Source organism: Hypanus sabinus, chromosome 11, assembly GCF_030144855.1.
Source record: "Hypanus sabinus isolate sHypSab1 chromosome 11, sHypSab1.hap1, whole genome shotgun sequence".
Lineage (NCBI taxonomy): Eukaryota > Metazoa > Chordata > Chondrichthyes > Myliobatiformes > Dasyatidae > Hypanus > Hypanus sabinus.
Window position 1 is genome coordinate 69,287,181 of NC_082716.1, and position 23,604 is coordinate 69,310,784.

At 40.9% G+C, this 23,604-nt stretch overlaps 1 protein-coding gene across 3 annotated transcripts in view; it reads right to left on the reverse strand.

Moving 5' to 3' along the window:
- camsap2a (calmodulin regulated spectrin-associated protein family, member 2a) overlaps window positions 1-23,604 on the reverse strand; it is a 169,332-nt gene that overhangs the window by 138,483 nt on the left and 7,245 nt on the right. For all 3 annotated transcript variants that reach the window (XM_059984671.1, XM_059984670.1, XM_059984669.1), the window contains exon 2: window positions 17,681-17,940. In XM_059984671.1, coding sequence (XP_059840654.1) covers window positions 17,681-17,940 — 260 coding nt within the window. The remainder of the gene's footprint in view (window positions 1-17,680; window positions 17,941-23,604) is intronic.

Sequence of the window (23,604 nt, forward strand, 5' to 3'; positions counted from 1 at the left end):
ATTATAATTGTTCTTATTTATATTGAAGGCATGGGTTATGGAGCTATGGTGTTTATCCTCAAACTATATTAGAATCCTATCATGTTGTGGTTACTATCCCCTTGGGGATCTTTCACAAGCTCCCTGATTGATGCTTCCTCATTACACAAGACCAAATGTAAAATAGCCCATTGCTGGGTTGCTTTGCAATGCGCTGCCATAAAAAGCAATTCCTGATGCATTCTGCAAACTCTTCATCTCAAATACTCCTGCCAATTTAGCTCATCCAATGAGTTTGGAACCTCCCACGATAATTGCGGTTCACTTCAATTCAAAATGACCCAGGCATTTCCCCATTTATTCTCTGACCAACTAAGACATCAAATTATGGGAAGTCTATAGGCTACTCCCAGCTGTCTTCCTTCCCTGCTATTCATGATGTTAACACAGACCTACTTTGGTTACGTATTTATTTATTGAGATACTTCCATGTTAGCATTTCTTAGCACTGCTCAGGTGCATTTCTGTAATTAACATATTAACCCTAACTTCCTCTCCCTTTGGCTGTCCTTTTGCAATAGTATATAACCTAGAATATACTGCATCTGCTCCTGGTCACCCTATAACCATATCTTCTCCATCATATTCATATGTTAGTACCTGGGCTGTCAACTCTTCTGTTTTGTTGCAAATACTAGGTGGATTAAAATAAAGAATTTTTAGCTTTCATTTTTTTTACAGTTAATTACCACTCTGGATACATTCTGCTTTTTTATATTTTGACTTGCATTTCTGCTCTGGCCTATCATCCTCTCCCTCACTATCTTGTGGCGTTGCTCCCTCATTTTCTCCCAATTCATTCAACCTCTATTCTTAGCGAAGACCTGCCACTCTGAGTTTTAGGCCTTTCTATGTCAATGGTGTTAAATACCTCTGGCACTGGCACACTCAGCACCTGCAGTACAACAAACTTATAACCTTCATTACCATCAAAAAGTGAACAGTAAAGAATTAATCAAGTTCTTCTGGACCTGGATAACACTGCAAATTCATGGCACCAGCTCTGGCAAAGAGCTTCCAGATTCACTTGAAGTCAGCCATTTCAACTTTCTGTGGCACCCTGAAAGTGGATATAAACATGGTGGCGGTGGGATGAGAGTTAAAACTGTTTACAAACTGCCAAGTTTGCAGTTTTGTTCTCCCTTGTCTCCAGTACTGATTCAAGACTTATTCCCTTCACCATAAGGATATCAAAACACTTAGCTGCCTGCAACAAAAGGGATCAAATGATGTAATAAAATCACCAAAGCATTGTGATCGGCATTCATGCCAAAATGAAGCTAGTGATCAGAATAGGCTACCCAGTGCATCTGGACAACAATCAACAACCATAAACAAACCTTTGATCTATTGGGAAAATAGCACTGTACCTTCGACCAATACATCGTTCAACATATTGAATGAATGCTATCTAAATAACCCTTAGATTGTAAAGGCACTGAATAAGTGGATGTGTGACATATTTTGGAAATCTTATGACATAAATTAAGAATAAAATTACTTATCCAACATGCATTCTATACTGCTAAGTGTGCTCTGCAAAAGCTTAGTATTCTACACCAGTATCTTAATTAACAACAATTTGACAAGCAATCAAAATTTGGATGAAATAGAAATGTCAGTATTATTTTCACAACACAGAAAATTTGGAGGCCATATTTCTGAAAGAAAATTCTAACCGTGGTCCAGATTTTCCAGGTATGTAAAAACACAAAAAATACAACTGTATTGAGCATTTGTACTGCAAAGTGCAGATTCAATCGATCTACAAGGTCACTGTAGTTTCATCTCCTTCAGCTGCAACAAAACAGCCAAGGCAATTTTACTGAACGTTCTCCCCAAATACAGTACACTAGAAAAGTAAATTAAAGACAGATTTTAAAACAGCTGCTAAAACACTAGAGATAACAACATTTTACTCTTTTTTCCAAAATTGCACTGCCCAAGAGAGCAGATAGGCCCTCAAATTAATCATTTTTGAACTGAAAACTCTAGAGGGAGCTTCGAACCCTCCACCATTGGACTGAGGAGAATTTTATCAACCAAACTGCAGCCAAGGCCAAGCTTTTTCAGCATTACATGATGGTTGTAAAAGTATTCAAAGGATTGTGCTTACTCCTGAACATTCCTACGAGCCTGTAATGTTCCCTGTACTGAGCTATTTGTTCAAAGGATGATATGCTACCATGAAGTTATAATAGTGTTGGTTCTTAGATGATGCCAACTGCTCATGGTTATTCACTTTTGGCGGCTATTATTAAACTCCTTGATCGTTTTCATTTGTACACTGACACTTTTTCTTCAAAACCAGAACTATGATTGTTCATTTTTCTCTCTGCATTGAATGCCATTTCAAAAACAACATTTAAAGTATATCAGAGGATAACTTCACTCAACTTCATTTGCCCATCACTGGAATTTTCCTACAACCTATGGACTCACTTTCAAGGACTCTTCATCTCATGTTCTCAATATTTATTGCGTATTTATTTATTATTACTTTTTTCTTTTTTTATTTGCATAGCTTGCGGTCTTTTGCACATTGGTTATACGCCCAGTCGGTGCACTTTTATTGTTTCTATTACAGACATCCCACCTCTCCCGTAAGTTCCAGAAGTCTCCCGCATATTGATAACCGCTCCCTGATGCCTGCAAACTATATACAATATCCCAGAAATTGACTTTTGGGGGGGGGGGGGGGGAGAGAGGGAGAGAGCATCCTGATTGGTCTCACTTTGTGCTAAGTAGACCTATCAGTTTTCTCTGTGGGCGGGCTTTACAGTCAACCTCTCTCTCTCTTTCATTGTTCATCAGTTCAGTTTAGTGTCCTGCAGCGCCATGGCAGGGTGTTCCAAAAAAAGAAAATATAAAATGTACTTCACCCCAGACTACACTAAAGTGAACCCCTGCCTAATAGGGGTCAAAAATAATGACAGTGTTGCTCGCTGCACTGTTTGCAAAAGTGACTTTTCTATTGCTTGTGGTGGGTTAAATGACTGTAAAAGACATGTTGAGGTGAGTTTAACAGGTGATGACATAAATTGTTGTGTTCTTTCATAATCAAATGTCCTGTATACATACACCCTTGGAGGTTGATGGGGGAGGGGATATGGGATTGTGGGTGGTGGTGGTGCTACCTCCCTGAAATGAATTTTTGCAGGGTGGAATGTCTGCTATTATGGTTTTTGGATTAACTGAATATACCCACAGGAAAATGAACCTCAGGGTTGTACAGGGTGACATAGATGAACTTTGATAATAAATTTACTTTGAACTATAAAGTCTGTGGGGATGTTATAGGTGCTGAAACATTAAAAGAGTTGACTGATTACATCTCTCTTTGAAGATGAAACAGCTAATGTCAACTGAATGTAAATGGCAAGGCACTGGATAAATAATCACATTGTTCCAATATATTTGAATGGATGGACTATTAAAGAACACACAGAATATGAATGATGTAACTTGAAGTTAAGCAGCTGTTTGGTAGCTGGAATGACATTGCTTATGCAATGACTTTCGCTGTCCTGGGAATACTAATTGGGCAGATATCGCAATAACTGACAAGTCAGTCATACTCACCAACTGCACACTACTGTTTTCTCTCCCCAGGGTGTCACAGACCGCTCCTTCCCAGGAAGAGCCTCCAGCAGTGGTTTGGTCCCATTCACCTCTTTCCTGACTCCTAAATATCCAAGCTCGAGGTGCACCAACACATGCCAGCACTGGATCACAAGGAGCTGGGGACCTATGAATGATTTAAGGACTTGGGGAGGGGGAGTACACTCATTCATTGAACTTTGTGAAGATGCTGCTGGACTGGGAGAGAGAATGATGGACCTGTCTGTTCATCATCCAAGGGGAGCACTATAACTGTTTGCATCACTATCTGGTATGGGGAGTCATTGCAAAGGATCAGAAAAGGCTACCGAAAGCTATGAACAGCCAGCTCCATCATGGGCACTATCCTCTCCAGCATAGAGGACAACCTCAAAAGGCAATACCTTGAAAAAGGCAGCATCCGTTATTAAGGACTCTCATCATCCAGGACGTGCCCTTATCTCATTGCTACCATTGAAGTGGTAGCACAGGAGCCTGAAAACACACATTTCAGGAACAGCTTCTTCCCCTTCTCCATCAGACTTCTGAATGGACAATAAATCCATGAACACTACCTTGCTTTTTTTTTTGCTCTCTTTTTGCACTACCTATTTAATTTTTATATATGCTTTGTATTCTGGTTAATTGGACCATTGGTTAATTGGACCATTGGTTAATTGGGCAGCAGCTCATTTGGGACAATATGCCACTAACCGGGGCAGGAGACAGTTACCAAACATTTTCTAAATAGTATCTATTGCGTGCACCTACTGTGGCCATTAGGCACTACACTGTGCTTCGAGTGAACAGTTTTTAAAAGAACATTAATTGTGCATCTACGTGTTCAAAAAGCAGTCATTTGTGTCACTGATAGTTGGCAAGAAATAAGCATGAAGACAATTCAGAACTGTTTTGATCACTATGGTTTCAAGCATTCAGACTTGGAAATGTTAGGAATGTCTGAGAGTGAAAATCAAACGATTTCACTACTTCAACAAGTTAGGGACTACAAAGATCTTGAATGTGTCGACAATCATCTTGAATGTTACCTTTACTCCCCACCAGACACCTAGCTCTCACCTGTGGCTCCAAGTAGCCATTTGCATGCAACAGCAACCAGGCCAGCAGATCTCATACTCCAGTGAGACAGGGACAGGCTGGTCCGAGCATGCAAGGTCAGCTCTGACGGACTGGGTGGAAGAGATCTACAGTGAGATCCAATGGCCAGGAAGGTGGTTCTGCAACATTACACGGTGAGCGAAGAGCATGACGAGGTGCAGAGGTAGTCATGGTCATCCACTGCAATCAGAGAAGATCCCAGTTGTGACGTCTACCCATCTCACTGGACCCGGACTTTTGAGGTCAAGGAAGCAGAACTGCCCCAGTGTTACAGCTCTTCCACTTTAAAAACTCTCCCGCACAGATCATCGGATACTACAGATAACCACCAGTTAGCGCTGGTAATGTTCTAACTTTTCTGTATTTCATTTAAACACACAATTTGTTACCCAATTAAATGGTAGTTTGTCTTTTTTTATGCCTTTTCAACTACTTCCATAAAATTTTGGCTAGTTGGGGCAGCTGCTTAATTGGGCCAAAATGTACTGGCCCTGATGTGTCCCAAGTAACGAGAACCCACTGTATATTTCTTATTATAATTTATATTTTTAATTATCTATTGTAATTTACTGCTGCTGCTCAAAACAACAAATTTCATGTCATAAGCCAGCGGTTTTAAACCTGATTCTGAAGTCATCCTTGATCCCATGGCAGTTGAGAGAGAAGCTAAGATGCAAGGCTGCCGGGAAAGTAGAGAGAGGGGGAATGGAACTGAAGGGAGTGTTCCGCTCAGAGTAGGCAAAGACCAATAGACCAAATGGGCGCTGTGGTAGCTTCGTGATTATCTTTATTACAACTTGCGTCGTTCTGGAGTTCAGAGTTCAACTCCGGCGTCATTCTGAGAGGAGCCGCTGTACATTCTTCCCGTAGCACATGAGGGCTTCCCCATGTGCTCTGGTTTCCTCCCACAGTCTAGAGACACACCAGGCAGATTAATCAGGTTTGTCAGGGGTTGCTGGGGCAGCATGGCTCGAAGGGCCAGAAGAGCCTACTTCACGCTCTATGGTTAAAAGAAAACAAATGGCTTTCTTATAAGCAGATTTAGATGTAAAAGAGATTGATGATCGAACAAGTGATCCTGAATTTTGGTATGAAATTCCTTCATCCACTGGTGTAAGGCAATCCTCTTAAATCAGGAATTAATTTAGTTCATCTCCTTTGGATTGTCTCCAGTGTTAGTATATCTTTTTGTGTTGAACAGCAGTGGTTCAGGAGGCAACTCACCAAGATTTTCTCAGGCGTAATTAGGAATGGCCAATAGGTAAGTGGCTTTGGCAATGCTGTCCACTATCCAAAATATGAACTTGGGAAAAATGAGGTAGTTCACTGAGTAATTACCTTCTCGTGATGTGACTGAATGGGGGAAGGAGGAAGTACATAAAAGCCACCATTCCTTCAAAATTCCACTGTGGATTCTGGTTAACTGGGCTGTCAACTAATCAGGGAAATCGAATATTTATAAAAACTCTTAAGAGAACAAAAGCTAATGGAGAAAATTACCGGGATACCCTTCCTTTATTTGGGACACCGTTCCGCTTAATTAGGGCAGGGCACATTTGTTGAACAGTTTTTAACTAGCATCAGTCATGTGCACTTGTGTGACTGTTAGACACTACACTGTGCTTAGAGCAAACAGTTGTTAAATAGCATCAGTTGTGTGTATTTGTGTTCAAAAAATCAGTGACTTCTGTCTCGTAATTAGCACAAAATAAGCAGCAAGACAAATCAGAACTGTTTTTCTCATTGCGGTTTCAAGCATTCGTGTTTGGAAAAGTTTTTTTTTTAAAAAAGGCCGGGAGTGAAAATGAAACGATTTCACCACTTCATCAAGTTAGGAACTATTAAGAATTTGAAGGTATCGACAACCAAATTGAATGTTACAATGAAAATGAAGACTTGGAGGATGCAATCACTGAGAGCATTGTCTGAAGGCAGTCCATCATCCGTACTGGGTGTCTGCACTACTGCTGTTCATTTATGGTCAATCAAAAGAACGCGGTAGTGTACGCTGAATGAATTCCTCCATTGATAATTATTAGGAACAAACAAAGTTTTTATAGTTACATAATTTGTTACTCCGTTTGTTTTATATCCTTTTAACTATTTCCATGAAACTGGCTAATTGAGGCAACTGCTTAACTGGGCCAAAATATACTGGTCCCAATGTGTCTCAATTAACCAGAATCCACTGTATTAAAAATGTAGGGACAAAAGCAAGGAAAGATGATGTTTAGGGACACAAGACTCTTGATATAGTAGCAAACGCAATAGAAATCTAAAGTAGGAAACAAACTACTGTTAAAGTTAATTTAAAAATAACTGAGACAAGTGAATTGGATAACTCCTTGATGGGGGAACAAAACATCATGGAACCAACTGGACAGCTTTGCCAATCAGCCAGCAAATCCCAATGGTCTGAATGGCTGCTGTGGTGCTGTTTCAAAATGCGTTGCCCGAATGTCATAATGTAACCATCTTCATGTTAATCAGAAGACATGTCCTTCTATGTTACTACAGCAATACCTTAAGGTTACTTACCCATAGTGTTCCCAGAACATCCTCACCATGTGGACTGCAACAGATCAAGAAAAAACCTCAACCACCTCTTGATGCCCTGTGCCAAGAATGATAAAAATACGTGTGCTTTCTCTGAAAAATACCAACTTTTTCCCCACGAGATGCACAGCAGTAGACAGCCAAGCCACCTTTCAAGTTTACAACCTCTTCTACAGGCAGTCTCCGGATTACGTACGAGTTCCGTTCCTGAGTCTGTCTTTAAGTCGGATTTGTACGCGTCGGAACAAGTACATCCGGTATTATTTAGCGCCAGTTAGTCAAACATTTGTCTTAGTATATACTGCAGTATACATTTTACCTTTCTATGCATATAAAAAAAACTTAAGAAACGTATGTGTTCCAATAATTAAACCACTGCGTTGCTTAGTAATAATTGTAGCTTTCATTGGGGCAGGGCCTTTCACATGCTTCATTATTCTCACTTTATCCTTTAAAATTGTTCTGATAGTTGATTGCTTTTCCAATGACCGATGGCGTTTCACCTCTTTCCAAACGCTTTATTATTTCCACTTTATTTTCAATCTCGATCGCTTCCCATCAATGGAACAGAAACACTGCGGGCAGCAGGTCCAGAGCTGCACCGGCTCCCGAGGTCCGCTGGGTCCTAAGGACCACCTCACTGAATTCCCTGGGTCCAAAAGACCACCGCAATGAAACAGGTTAAATGGGACAAGTGGGGGCTGTGCTGGGTTTGGGTATTTGATCCTCCACAATATTCCGCGTGGGAATTTACACTGGAGGTGGCTGTGTTTTTTTTATGAGGTTGAGTTGCGCGCTTGACATTAACCCAGCACGGATGGTACGGGAGTCACTGGATCGACATCGACCCGGCACGGGAGCAGTCTGTCATTGGACTGAACTCGGGAAGCTCCACTCTCCAGCCCAGCACTGATCTCACTGCGCCACCAGCCGACCGGAATGGGGGGCCGGGGTCAGGGTGAATCTTGCTAAGAAAAATTTAACCAAATACAAAGTTACACACTCAACACAGTGTCAACGGCAATGACTTAAAATGGCGGATGGCGTTCTCCTTCGTCAGTTCGTAAGTATGATTTGTCTGTAAGTCAGATGTCAGTAACTCAGGGACTACCTGTATGTAGAAAAGCAAGGGGCATGGAAATTTTTTAATCTCTTCCTCAAAGTCAGTCACGCTCCTGTTCATCAGAAGTGCTGCGGCACATAGGCTGTACTGAGGGCTGGAGAGTGAATGGTGCCTTTCCTGGGGCCACCCAATTCCCAAGAATGAATATTTTATCAGCTGCCATTGTTTTAACCAGACACAATTCATCTTTCCAACCCTAGCACCCTGATCAGTTACCTTTAACTTAAAATGCTTTGAAAAAAAAAGGTTTCATTACACATTTATGATCCATGGTAGGTACGCTCGGCAGTCATAAATCAGTTCATGCAAACAGCTCAATCAGCAGTTTGCTTTACAAGTGAAAACACTGCCACATTCCAGCTTCAGGCCAAGAATGCTTGCAAAGATGACTTTAATTTTAAGAATGTGCAAAGCACATTTTCTTGCTTCTGATTCTCAAGTGATATTTCGGCTGTCTCTTTGGTAAAGCTGTCCAACCAGTTTCATGCTGTTTTATTTTCCCATCAAGTACTTATTCACTTGACTTGTATCAGTTGCTTTTTTAATTGGCTTCAATAGTTCTTTATTCTCCATTTTAGATTTCCATTGCATTTGCTACTAATGAATGTCATCATTAATGAAATTGTCTCAGCCTCACATTATATGTAAGGCACAGTTGCACACGAGCACTTTCATACTAAACAGCTATTCACAAAGTGTATGTAATATTTAGAGGCAATCTCACGGAATGAGGCAATAACAGTACATTGTCCATGAGGGATAAAGGCATGGAGCACCCATGAAATACAAAAGATCTCTTTTGTAACCAATATTCTGCCCAATTAAATAATAGGACTAATGTTTTAAAAACATTAATAGGCATCTTTACGCATACACGTTTAAATACTTACCATAAAAGGAAATGATATTGGCTAACATTCGAATGAATGAACTGACACACTGAGTGAGCAACTTTGGAATCACAAGGCGCTGATGTGAAAACCAAGACAGTGCATTTGACAAGTGGTCTGGAAACTGATCAGTTCAAACAGGCAAGATTGGCTTCTCAACATGGACGTGCATAAAGATAAAAGGTCATTCAAAAGAAGTTTGAGGTGAGGCATGCAGTCACGTCACCCTAATGAGTACCTGTATCCAAAGACAGGAAATTACTCTATTCTAACAAAACTAATTATATGTTGTGTTCACTTTCCTATAACGACTTATGAGACCCGAAGCCAGATGACAGAACAAAGCTGGAACATGAAATAACCTTTATTCAGTAAAGCCACAAAGCCACAAGAATCTCAAAACCCAGAACTCAACAGTACATTCCAAAGCGCGACTATTTAAATGGTTTACCCAAGAGCATTCAAAATGTTGATACAAACAATAACCAATCGGTGAAAGTCAGACTGAAATTGGTCGTCTCTGACCAATAGGTGTTAGTTGAGCCAGCTCACCCCAATACCAACCTCCTGAAGATGGATTTGAGCTGAGGGCTAAAACGGATAGGAACAACCGGCTTATGCTGGTGACCAGATCTTCCTAGTAGTTGCAGGCTGTCACTTCCTTGTTACAATGTTGCTTACGACTGTGCTGGGGCTGGTGATCAGTTCAGCTGGGCTAAATCAAACCCTTCCTGGAGGAGATGAAGATCCAGCTCTGTGTTTGATGATGTGTCTGAAAAGCTTGTTGTGCCCAGTGGTCACAACTGGTTGATGTGGCAACGCCAGTGATGTCCGTCTATGATAACTTTGTAGATCACTTACCCCCTTCGTTTGCCAACCTGACCTGGTACCCAGGAGTCTTGCCCATTGCGATACTGTCTGACCCACACTGCAGCTCCAGGCCTGAATGACTTCACCCACTGACCAAGGTCTGTGTGGCTACCTTTGTGCACCTGACCATCTGCTGCCTCAGATGTTGGCAGCTGTGGCAGCATTACATCCAACACTGTGCAGTTTTCTTCCCAAAAGCGCTTCAGCCAATGGCTTCCCCTCGAGGCCTGGACACGGTGTAATTCAGTATGCAAGCAGAAATGTGTTGACAGCCTTGGTGGACGCTCCTTCCCCTCCTGGTTTTGGAAGCAACAGTTTGAAGGTATCTACAAACCTCTCTGCTTTGCCTATGGACTGTGGATGATATGGGGGTGAATGAATGCAGAAAATCCCACTGTTCTGGCAGAAAGCAGAAAACTGCTGTGAATTGAATTGAGTGCCATTGGCAGAAACAGGTGTTTCTGACCTCCCAAAGCACTGAGGATCTGCAGCATCTGTTGAATGGTAGCCTCTGTCAATGTTGACTTCATAGATAATATTTCTGGCCATTTGGAATAGGTGTCAACCAGGACAAGTTAGGTACACCCATGATTGGGCCAATGGAGTCAATATGTACTCAATTCCAAGATCTGGTAGCTTGAGGTTCTGCTTGCATTCTTTGCTGCCATAGAGCACTGAGTACACTAATTGCATAAGGACGTAATATCTTGCCAGGGCTTTTATGCTGATTCGTCAGTCTGGAGAGGGCAGCTGCCTGACCAAGTTCCTGGGTTGATGTGTACTTGATTTCAACCTTTTAGGCCAATTCCATCATTGCCCACCTTTGCAAATGGTTAACTGTGTACAGTGGGACGCCTTTCTTAGACCCGAAGATGGACAACAGTGGCTTGTGATCAATAAACAGAATGAAGTGTCTGCCATAAAACATTTTTTGGAATTTCTTCAGAGCAAAGATGATTTCCAGAGCTTCCCTCTCAATTTGTCCATTGTTCCTTTCTGCTGTGGTCAGTGATTGGGCTGCATGCATAACAGCTTTATTGGAACCATCAGGAAAGATATGGGATATAACAGCTCCCACCCCATAGCTGGACACATCTGTTGCGACAATGATTGACAACTCTGGGTTAAAATGCACCAAAAGGTTGGATGACAGCATATTCTTCACCTGATCAAAAGCCTCTTGGCATTGTACGGACCATTTCCACGTGGCGGGTGCATTGCTGGGAGAAATGCTAAATAATGACTGATGGTGTTCAAAACTGATCATAAGGTGCTGACATCTGATGGTGGAGACATCTTTAAGATAGCAGGGATGTTGTCGGCTTCTGGGCGACAACCGGATACCTGATTGAAGACATCAGGAGGCTGCATTTCTCTGCCTCACAATCCAAACTTTTGTAGTTTGTTTGAAGTGTAGACCAGGCATTGCTTAGATCTGCCTGATCCATGCCCACCACAATGAAGTCATGGAGGTCAGCAGCAACACTGTCCATAAGCTGCTTGAAAATTGAAGGAGCTGGCCTTACCCAAAAAGGCAAAAGGAGGATTGAATACAACCATTTATGTCTTGTAATGGCGAGAAGCTCCTGTGAATTTTCCCCACTTCTACCTGGGGGTAGGCTTCAGCCAAATCCAACTTCACAAAATAGCGACCACCATTCAGTTTGGCAAAGACTTCTACCAGTACCAGTAATGGGTACGGCTGTGTCTCCAGAGCTACACTAGGACCAGCTGAGAAGCCTGCACACAACCTCACAGTACTGTTGGCTTTCTTTATCGTGACTATTGGAGCTGCCCAACACGAGTAGCTGACAGCTTTGATCACACCGGTTTGTTGCTGGCGGCCCAGCTCGTGCACCGCGATTGGTAAGGCTGTGTATGGTACGGGTCTTTTGGGACAGAAGACTGGCTTTGTGCCTGGACAGAGATGGAGTTCTGCTTGCAGTCTGGTATAGCAACCAAAACCTTCTTGAAACACTGCTGCACTGTGCTGTTGTAATCGTTGTACAGTCTCACATATTGATGGTAGCATGGCATCAAATGACATGATCCAAATGGCCAATATCTTCGTACAGACCTCATCCAGAGTAATGCTCCAGGGATCAAATTTGTCCATCCAGTCAATACCAAGGACATTCAGATCTGGCTGGTCCGTTAGGTAACACACACATTGACTTGGTTACTCTTCAGCTTCACCATGCAGTGCAACTGGCCAATCAGCTGGAGTGTTCCACTGATGCATCTCCGTGGATTGTCACCTTGTTGTGGAGGAGAAGCTTGCGTGGTCCTGAGATCTCAAGAAAGATGCCTTCTGGAGCTATGCTCCTGGTAGGGTCACCCATGGCGGTAAGGTTGAGGGTGAGGTCAACATTATTGCCAAAGAACAATCCAACCAAGACCTCAATGGTGGAACAGGAGAACGAAGTTACTTCAAACTCAACGGCTGTGAAAGTGGAGAAAGGCTGCAACAAATCCATCAGCTCCAATCGTCGTGGTTTCCATGCCATTGGAATCAGTTGGTTGATTTGTGAAGTATTGTGTGCTTCTTGGAATGCAACATCAAGTACACATTAAACAAATACACACACAGGTGTCTTCGCTCTATGGAAACGGAACGAAGACCATCATCTTCGACCTTGAGAGATAGCCACGACGATTGTAGGTGGTGAGATGAGTTGATCACAAACTTCAATAGTTGTACCATGGAGAGCATTCTGACAGGCTGCATCACTGTCTGGTATGGGGGTGGGGGCTACTGCACAGAACCAAAAGAAGCTGCAGAAGGTTGTAAATCTAGTCAGCTCCATCTTGGGTACTAAACTACAAAGTATCCAGGACATCTTTAGGGAGTGGTGTCTCAGAAAGGCAGTGTCCATTATTAAGGACCTCCAGCACCCAGGGCATGTCCTTTTCTCACTGTTACCATCAGGTAGGAGATACAGAACCCTGAATCACCCACTCAGTGATTCAGGAACAGCTTCTTCCCCTCTGCCATCCGATTCCTAAATAGACACTGAAGCTTTGGACACTATCTCACTTTTTTTAATCTACAGTATTTCTATTTTTGCACATTTTTAAAATAATCTATTCAATGTATATAATTGATTTACTTATTTATTTATTTATTATATTTTATTTTATTTATTATTATTATTTTTCTCTCCCTCTCTGCTAGATTATTGAACTGCTGCTGCTAAGTTAACAAATTTCACATCATATGCCAGTGATAATAAACCTGATTCTGATTTGACTAGTGGGACCCTACTGCCCACCACGTGCATTTGGAAATAATGGTGATGTCTAAAGTCATATCAGGTTGTAGCTTGACTAATTAACTGTTCATAAATAGTTGATTTAACTTCTCCTGGGAGGGCAAAGTCAACTTTGAATGTGACCATTAAATTCCTTGTAGATTTTGCTGGCTTTTAAAATTTCTTGTCCTTGTGTTTCACTGACCTAGAAGACAGTGAAGGATAGCAAAAGCCTTCTTTGTAACCATTAGCATTTGCTGCAAAAGTGTTTCTTGTATTGGCTGTTTCCTGCATAATGCCATGAACCGGAATTCCAACAAGCTGTGTTTGTCCGCTTGGAGAGCTGATGAGTGATGATGTCTGGATCATCAGAAGCAGCACTGACATGATTCTGTTCGACCAGGTTGGAATCATATTTCAAGCTGATCGAATGCTGACGTTCTCGAGTATCAGCTTGCAGAGACATATCAGGAACTTGCTCCAGACTGGCCAGGAGCCGTTTGCAAATTTCTGCATCACCAGGTGCCTGAAGTCCACACACAAAAAAAAAATCAGACATTTGAACTGTAATTCCATCATGTTACCCAGCTTGAACTTTTCACATTTGTGATTGATGACACCAGCATACATATGTGATGAAGTCATCAGTATCTTTTTTGATGAGTTTCAGGCGATGGTAGTGAACACTGAAGAGAGACGACCACTCTCCAAGAATGCTTTGGAGTTGTTGGACAGTTTCGTCAAATGAAAGGCCAAGTGGTTTCTTAGGCAGAATGAATTTGAAATAATGCTTGTGTTCAGGAATTCCCAGTTTTCGGAGCAAAATGTGTGTCTTCCATGAGTCACCTTTACTGCCAAATTCGACCTGGAATATATCTTTGTGATATTTGAACCATGATTCAAACATAACTCCCAACGCAGCATCAAACTGAAAGTTGGTAACGGATGCACCACTGACTCACACGAGTTCTGCTCACTGTTAAGACACCGATGTTGTTGGACTCACTGGTGACCTGCTGGTCAAGGTTTCAATTCCTTCAGCTGGGCTGCCTCAAATTGAGCTTGCTGCTGTTGTAGAATTGCATGCAAGTCTTCTGAAATTGTCACATCGATGTAATACAGCACCTCGTCACCAATGTTATGTTTGGTCACCTATAACTACTACTGAGACCCGACGTCATGGGATAAGATAAATATGGGTGAAAGCAGTGTTACGTACTCGTGACACATGACAGTGGAGCCCTTGTCATGTGACTGGGGTTGAAGCTGTACTGGACTTGAGGTGATGGTCTTGTGATGGTGGAATGACGTCATTTTCCCGCCAGTAGAGATCATGTGACGGGTTTTTTTTACAGGTTATAAAAGGTAGACCCCACCCTGTGAGGAGGGGCAGTTCGTGGCTGGATTTGCCAAGTTGACTTCATGCCACTGCGTGTTTGAAGTGATGACGCAGTTTAGTTGAAGGATGAAGTTTTTATTTAATGCCTAAAGTTTAAAAGGTCATTGCCAGCAGGTTCTTTATGATTCTGTTAGTTTGAGAATTAGTGGAGAGTGAAGATTGGAAGTTCGGAAGTTAAAGATCGAGGAGAATCGCTTTCTACGGTGAAACGGGGGCGACCTTTGTTTGATCCATATTTGGAAGGATTTCGTTGACTATCTTCGTGTTAATCCCTAGGTTTAACTAGAAAGGATTGAGGATAGTGGAGAAGAAAAGGTCAGTGCCTTTAAGCCGTTCTGTTTCGTGAATTCTTCGTGGGAAGTTCGACGTCGGGGATCGAAGCAAGCGACGTGAGAGAGAACCTAAATCGTCCTATAAAGTCTCTCCTTTTAAATGGACTGTGAGCATATCGAACTTTTGGCAATACCACTTTAAAGAACTGTTTTGGAATATCACTTTACGAACTGTTTGAACAGCCGCTCAGCAGCTGTTTCCGGTTACGGTAGTGTTTGTTTACTTTTGGGGGGTTTGTTTTCGGTGTTTAATAAACGTGTTGTTTGTTATAAGAAACCCTTGCCGATCTCATATATTTATTGTTGCCTGAATACGTAACAGCAGATTCAATTATATTCTTAAAACAGCACTTGAAAGGTATACAAAAAAGAAGAGAATGGTATAAACTGGACCACTATTATTAACAATCTTCATGGATTCAATAGGCTTCACCTCTAATTTGCTGGCTCTAGGAAGTTACAAAGATTACTGTTTGCTAAATTAACAGATAAACAATTGACTTATATAAGATGTTATTTCCTATCTTAACACTGGTTTCAGCACTTTAGCTAAAGTGACACAGAAAAGAATATCATTTGATTGAATTAAGCTGCGCCTGACTTGATTTTTGTGCTGGAGTCTTTAATTCTGTTGAATCAAAGAATCAATAAGAATCAATGAGAATCCATGAAACAACGGCAAGACAAAATTACTTTCTATTTGGGGTATATTCCAGTCACAGACGACAAAAATCAATCCAGCAAATAAAATGCTAATCCCTTTATGTTTCAGGAGATGAATCTTTCATGATCCATTCCTTCCTAGTACACTCAGTGCTGCCATATCATAAGCCAAGTGCAACCTGATTACTTCACCAACCAGAAAACAATTTCACAAACACAAATATTGTAAAACAGTGTATGAATCTTCTATTGCTGTATGACACTTCTGACAAAGGAGGCTTGGTTTGCACAGGCATTCACAAAGAATCAATATGCTCCATCCACAGAACAGGAGTATATAAAACGTACTGTCAAACAAATAACCATCTTGTAATGCATTTATTTACAAATATTGTGCACAATAGAAATAAATGAAAATATTATTTATCAGTTTCACTTGTAGATGTTCAAGTTCAGTTACATCTGCAGTCCAATGGCTAAATTTCAATTAAATGATGGCACCTGCTAATGATGCAAGACCTGGTGATGATTATGTTGCTGAACACTGTAGGAGATGACTATTTAAAAGATTATGTCTAATTCTTTTGTAACAATATCTTTTCATTTATTGCCCTGAAACTTATCCAGATCTCGCTAGATTTCATTATAGGGGGAGCTTAAAATGGTCTGACCTTATGTTAAAACATTTGATGAAGCAACTGATGATAATTGGGCCTGGGATACTGTTTTAAAAAACATCTGTTACAGTGTCTTCGACTGAAATGACTGGCTTTGAACAAAAACACTCCCACACCCAGATATCATCCTTTAATACAGTGACTTTATCTTTAGGAGTCCTTAACACCTCACAGCCTTGCTGTTACATCACCCCTGGAAGTGAATTCTTACATTTACAACTGAATCAAGGTTAAACTGAAATCTCCAGATCTTCAAACAGAACCCAGAGTGAGTCCTGCTGAATAGGGAATTTACATCTCTAGCATGTAACTATCAGCTTCATAGGTGCTAATAAAAGCATGGTGCAACATCTTGAATGTAATTGCTCATCCTGAGCCATTTGTCAAGACAGTCATCAAGCAGAATTTTATTCCAGTCCACTTGGGGCAGGTTGGAGATTGACACATTTTAAGGATCATAGTATAGGGCATCTGAATTGGGCCCTGGCAGCTAAAGGCACAGCTCCCAACATGAAGTGATTAAAATTAAGGATACTTAAGTAAACAGAACTGCATAAATAAGATACCCTGAAGAAAAAGAGGGCCTAAAGAAATCACAGGATAGTTAAGCCATGAAGAAATTTAAAACAAGAATGATGGACAGCAACAATATTTTACCATCTTCTCTCCTGAATAAGCTTTGGCAGGCCCTTCCTCAACTCTGGGTTTCTGCCAAAGGTGGAGGACCAGGTGGCATACAAAGAGTATAGCAATATGGTTCATTCATGTGGTTGAAAAAAAAATCAAGAACCCTTTGTCAGTAAAAGAGTTAAAATAATTATTTTTCCACATGCAGTTTCTTTCACTGGTACCATCATCATAATTGAAGTGTATCTCCATTGCCTTAACCTTTCTGCCTCCGCATGTGTCTGAAAACCACAACTACATAAGTCTAATTTCATGCACATGAATAAATAATCCATTTTGCTCAACAATACAAACAAAAGCAAATGGAATAAACTAATTTCACACAATACAATACACCATAGCTTCAAATCCTGTATAACATTTTTCATACAAATCTTAGCTCTGAAGACAAATTAAGATAACAAAGAGTATAAGAAAGAAGTACATTTGTGTCATAACAACTCAAAGGCAATTTGATCTCTTTCAAAGACTTACCATCTGAATAGGTTTCTTGCGAAGATCTCTCTCTGTCACCAGTTTCTCCTGCTCTGTGACATAAAGACCCTTCTGTGCGAGCGCCTGTACAACTGCGTCATGACCTAGTAGTGGTTTGGCAGCATCACTTTTCAAGATCAGGCTCCCAGCACGGCAGTACAACTCAGCAGAAAGAAGCAGGTTGACAACAGGTGGCTTAATGTGTTCCTGTTCATACTGGTCTGTGTAAAATGGCTCTCTAAGTTCCTCTGGTACATGATCTTAATAATAAAAACAAAGACATAATCAGTAATTTGCATAAAGGACTCAAAAAAGCTGGAAAGCATTTTATTTTCTCTGATTCAACAATGTTTTGTGTTTTTTTTATTTTAGAACTCTTTAACCATTTAAATTATTTAAGTAAATTTTAAATGTCAAGAACATTCAACACTTACAATCACTGGGAAGAATTTTTTTTGACATTTACTGACAAAAATATTTATAAACTCAAGACTTTTTCCAAATCTCCTCTAATTTCAACTCATTTGAAAATTATTCCAGTTTTTTTCCTAAAATAACAAATTCCCATTCTATTTGGTGAAATTCTTCCACACTTCTGCTTTGGGCATGGCATTTTCCTAAAGCACTTCATTCAATAACAGCACCTTCTACAGAACTGCTGGGTCAAATGCTATATGAATCAACCCAATGCCATCATACAAGAGGTCCAGAACCACCAGGTAACCGTATACCAGGCTTAATCGACTTCCAAACCTGTTGAAGATAATGAATGTTTCTGAAAGTTCTGGGCATTAAAAGCCTATGTAAAACTTAATTAATTGATTGAACAGTTTAAGAAAAATACATTAAAATATTTATAATGCTCTTAAACAACTGAAAACAAACTCAATTAATCCACGAAATTATCAAGCCAAATTCTTACTCTCTGCATCACAATGAATGACTTGATACTCCCTTGTGGCAGATCTAATCTGGCTCAAATTTGGTAGGAAAATTCCACAAAGTAACTATCAGATGTTGCAGGAAGTTGAGCTCTCTCACACTGCACTTCAGTTGGCTAAAGCCCCAGTGTAGAATAGACAGCAAGCTCTGCATTTTTGTGCGTGAGCTGAGATTTGAACTTCCCGAAACTTAAGAGGATGGGGAGAGGGAAAGGGAAGTGGGTGGAGAAACTTCAGCAGTTCCAGACTGAACTACTGCCCTTCCCAGTAGGTTCAGGCCCAATATAAGGAATAGAAAGTTGCAGTCCCATCAGAGTTTGAAAATTATTTGAAACAGAATAAATAATGTTATAAATCTGTCTTGAGAAAGTGAAGTCCATCGGCAAACTTTGAAAACTAAAATAAATACAGTACCTTATGTAGAAATACTATAAGGTTGAAAAGTTAGCCAAAACCAATTATACAGAAGCTTAACATAATGGAAGAATAAAATTGCATTCAAACGGGACTAACTATGACAAGAAATAATTGCTAATATCCAATAACTGCAATGACACCATATTATAAACTGCCCTATTTGTTCCAGATGAGCTAATTTCTCTTTTCTATGAATACAAAAGTTACAAATGTGATCAATGTATCAGATGTTATTCCAACTTAATTTTACTTAGAGTATATTAAAAAAGGGCAATATTTTAAGACATTCTGTTCATTACTGAAAAATGTGAAATCATATGCTGCTAAAAACTAAATGCATTTTCACACAAAATGTTCTGTAAAAAAGAGCTTCTGAACAATTATTCACAGGATATATTAATTACAATGTTGAGATTAAAATGATGCCATTTACATTTTTTGTTAATAAATTGAAAATCTATCTGTTTGTTCCTGTTTATCCCTGTCAGTTTGGCTAAAGCACATTTGTTGCAATTGGGTGTGCAGACAAGCAGTATTAGAGGTCACAGAGAAGGAAAGATTATGTAACCCAATTAGCTTCATCCTCTTAGTTTTCCCTTCATTGTATTCATCTTGATCTAAAGTGTATAAAAGACTTCAATACGTTGCCAAGCAAATGAATCCAAGCACTCACTGTTCTTAAAGTCAATCATTTGACTTTCCAGTAGTGCAAGTTTCTTGGTATTTATCTTTGCTGAATATTTCATAATCGTCACACTAACATTTGAAAAAAACTCACGACCTGCAGAACTCAGCAGTCAACAAGCAATCTGCTGCAGAAACTGAACAGGATGAGCAGCATTACTGGCGGAAAAGAGCTGATGTGCAAGGTGGAGGCATGGTCGGAAGCAGCAGCCTCTTGAGGACCAACCAAAAGTGTTCTCGTCTTTTTTATGATCACAAGACAGTGCCAGACATTAAGAACTTCAAGTACAGCAGCTTTTACCCCGTTAACAAGCTGCTTATTGGCAGGAGAGCTGGACTGTTTTACTGCCTGTTACAGAAAGGCATCAGAGCTGGTGCACCAAGGTGGTGTGCAGTCAAACAACAAGTGATTTTCTTGGGCATTTCTCTTGCATTTGCTCGTTAATGTAAAATACTGCAAATCTGTTTCCCTTGTTCATTGGTGAGACCGAAGGCAAAGGAGCCGCATGGCGCTGACTGTCACCAGGACTAGGGCTCAAGCTGCAGTCTTGCCTGTTGCAGCAGTCCACCAGAGGAGATGTCAGAGCTACAGCATGGATTTCATGCTGAGCTGGCGGCTGGCCTCTCCCATCATTGCTGCCTTCCAGTGTTCACTCAGCTGAAGACAAGCTGCATTAAATGTGTGCATGCATACATTCGTCTGCAGGCTGCTCAGAACTGCTTGTTCTTGCCAATAACACCCATGCACCGTCAATTTGCAGGACATGTCACTCAGGAACTTGGCTATATACGTTTTTGTGTGACTATGTTTACTGCCACTTTATATCTGCTTAGTGCAGTGTATGACTGTTGGTACTATGCCTTGTACCTTGGCCCCGGAGGACGCTGTTTCATTTAGCTGTATTCCTGGATATTCATGTATGGTTGAATGTTAATTAAACTTGAACTTGAGGCTTCAGGTTGAAATCCTGCAAAAGTACTATTCAGCATTTCAACAAAAAACATTAATAATTTATTTCCTCCCAAATACGGTATCTGCTGAGGTCTTGCAGCAGATTGTTTGCTGTGCTAGTCTCACTTGCTCAGCAGAGTAACTATTTAACCTACATCCCGCAGTGTCCCAATTTTGTACTCATGTTAAAGAGCTCCTTGTTGAACCACTTGTTAACAGGTAGCTTCCCTGCTACTGTACAGCTCTGATCAAAGGAGCTGATAACATCCAATGAACTTAGACAGTAATAACCCCTCTCTGCACTTGTATGCAGCCTTTTAACACATCAACCACTCCATCCTCCAAAAAAGCTGCTCTACTTGCACCGTGCTGGATGGGTCTGTTCTCTCGTTCGATTCTTATCTATCCAGTCATAGCCAGAGAATTACTTCCCCTGCTCACACCTTCACTTCCTCTTTGACTCCCTCTTATTTTCATATGCTTGCTGCACCAACACCCAAACACCAGGTAACTTTTCACAAGAACACTGACAATTCCAAAGTTTATCACAGCACACAGCATCTATGCTCCTCCAATTCTGGATTATTGTGTTTCCTAGAACTTGATAGGTCTATTAGTGGGAGATATTTCTTCAGCAGCTAAGATTTTTAAAACTTTGAACCCCCAGCTCCTACTTCCAATATCATTCTGCTTCTTCACCCATTTCGTCCTTTAAGATGTTCATTCAAATCTACATCTTGCACCAGGCTTTGTTCAGCTGCTCTAATATCTCTCCTGAATTATATGTTTGTTTGATACAGCTCTTATGAAGTGTTAATTCTTTAAACTGGATTTAAAGATATTAAATAACTCTATTACTGCAATTAAAATGTACACCTCTGAATATTTCCGCTTTAAATTTTTCAAACTCTGGTTTTACTCTCCTGAACTCTAGTTCCATGCGGTAGAATATCTGAAAGAGGCTGTTAACTCCCACCTTTAATTTACTTCAAATGATTAGGGAGGACATAAACCTTCAACTGTTCTCTCTAATCAGCATAACAAAAAATATCATGCAAACATAATCTGAGATATATATAGCAATGTATCCTGTTCCAATATATCCTAGTTAATTTGTGATTTATTACTGTTAAATTAGGCACCAAAGCTTCTTTTACCACCTGCATTTTTGGAGCCTTAATAACTAAATATATTTGAAATACTGACGAACTCTCACAAACATCACACATTTTAATGTTGCTTTTAGAACTGTGAAATTGAGGCTCATTTTCCAAAAGGACAGTTATATAAAAAACTAAGATGAAATATTTTTCAAGATCATTTTTATAAAAATTTGCATACATAAAAAGCCACCAAATTGAAAACTAATATTGACCTCTATCTGTCTTACATAACCATGTTGCTGAGATGAAAAAGGAAGATGTTTATCATTTCATGGGGAAGGTGACCCCGACAGAAACCCCGGGTCCTCCAGGTTGGGGGTTGTGCAATGGGCTAACAACCCATTCACGTAAAACAAGCAATTGTTACAGAAACCGTCAACAGATTGTCAACCACTAACCCAGACCTTGGGAAAAGCAGGGCCCCATTCAGGAGGCTGATGACGCGCTGCAACCAAACCCGTCAGGAAGCTGCAGGGCTGACAACCCTCCTTCACCTGAGGAAAACCATAATGGAGGTTCCAAAGCTGCTCTCACAGAAGAAATCTATCCTCATCGGAACATGGAATGTGAGATCGCTTTGGGAGACAGGTAGATGCGCATAGGCAGTGAAGGAAATGAACCGATACCACCTCACACTCCTGGGCATGTGCGAAGCAAGGCGGAATACTTTTAGTGAGACCAAACTGCAGACAGGAGAAACTCTGCTCTATTCCGGCAAAGAAAAAGAGGAAGACCCGCATGAGGCTGGTGTGGCCCTGATGTTGTCCAAAGAAGCAGCCAGAAATTTGACAGAATGGGAACCAGTGTCCAACCGTATCATCACAGCCAGGTTCGAGTCCAGATTCCAGAAGGTATCCATTATCCTGTGCTACGCCTCAACTAACAACGCAGAGGAAGAAGAAAAAGATCTCCTACACCCAGCTTCAAGCAGTAGTTGGAAAGGTACCTAACCAAGATATGTTGATCGTCATGGGAGATCTGAATGCCAAAGTAGGCAGCGATAACACTGGCAGGGAGAGAGAGATGGGCCAGAATGGCTTGGGGAATATGAATGAAAATGGAGAACTCCTTACCGACTTCAGTGCCTTCAACGAACTGACCTCTGGAAAAACCCTCTTTCATCACCGACGCTGCCACAAGATAACCTGAGTCTCGCCTGACCATCAAACAGAGAACCAGATTGATTACGTCATAGTCCACCAGCACTGGAGAAGTTCAATGCAAGATGTGAGAGCCAAAAGAGGAGCAGATATTGTTGTTGCAAAGCTGAAGATGAAGCTGTCAGCCAAGAAGAAGCAACAGAACATGCAAATAAAGTTTGATGTTAGAAAACTACAAGAAAGATTTCCACATCGCCTTGCAAAACCACTTTGGGGCTCTTCAAATAGAGGAACAAGATGAGAGAACAGCAGAACACGCCTGGATTACCTTCAAGCAGGCCACTGTAGACCACCAGTCAACAGTAAACCTTGGATCAGGGACGAGACATGGCAGAAGGTGGAGGAGAGGAAAAAGCTCAAATAGGAGTTGAATCAGGCCAGAACCCGGAAACAGAAACAAATCACCACCAACAGGTACAGCGTGATGGCCAAGGAGGTGAAGAAACAGCTCAGAAAGGACAAGAGGTCATACTTCAATGAAATAGCAGAGCAAGCAGAAACAGCAGCCAGTAAAGTGGACCTCAAGGCACTCTACACGACAACTAAACTTCTGAGAGGGAAGAAAAGCAATTTCAACAGACCTGTTAGAGACAAGACAGGCCATCTG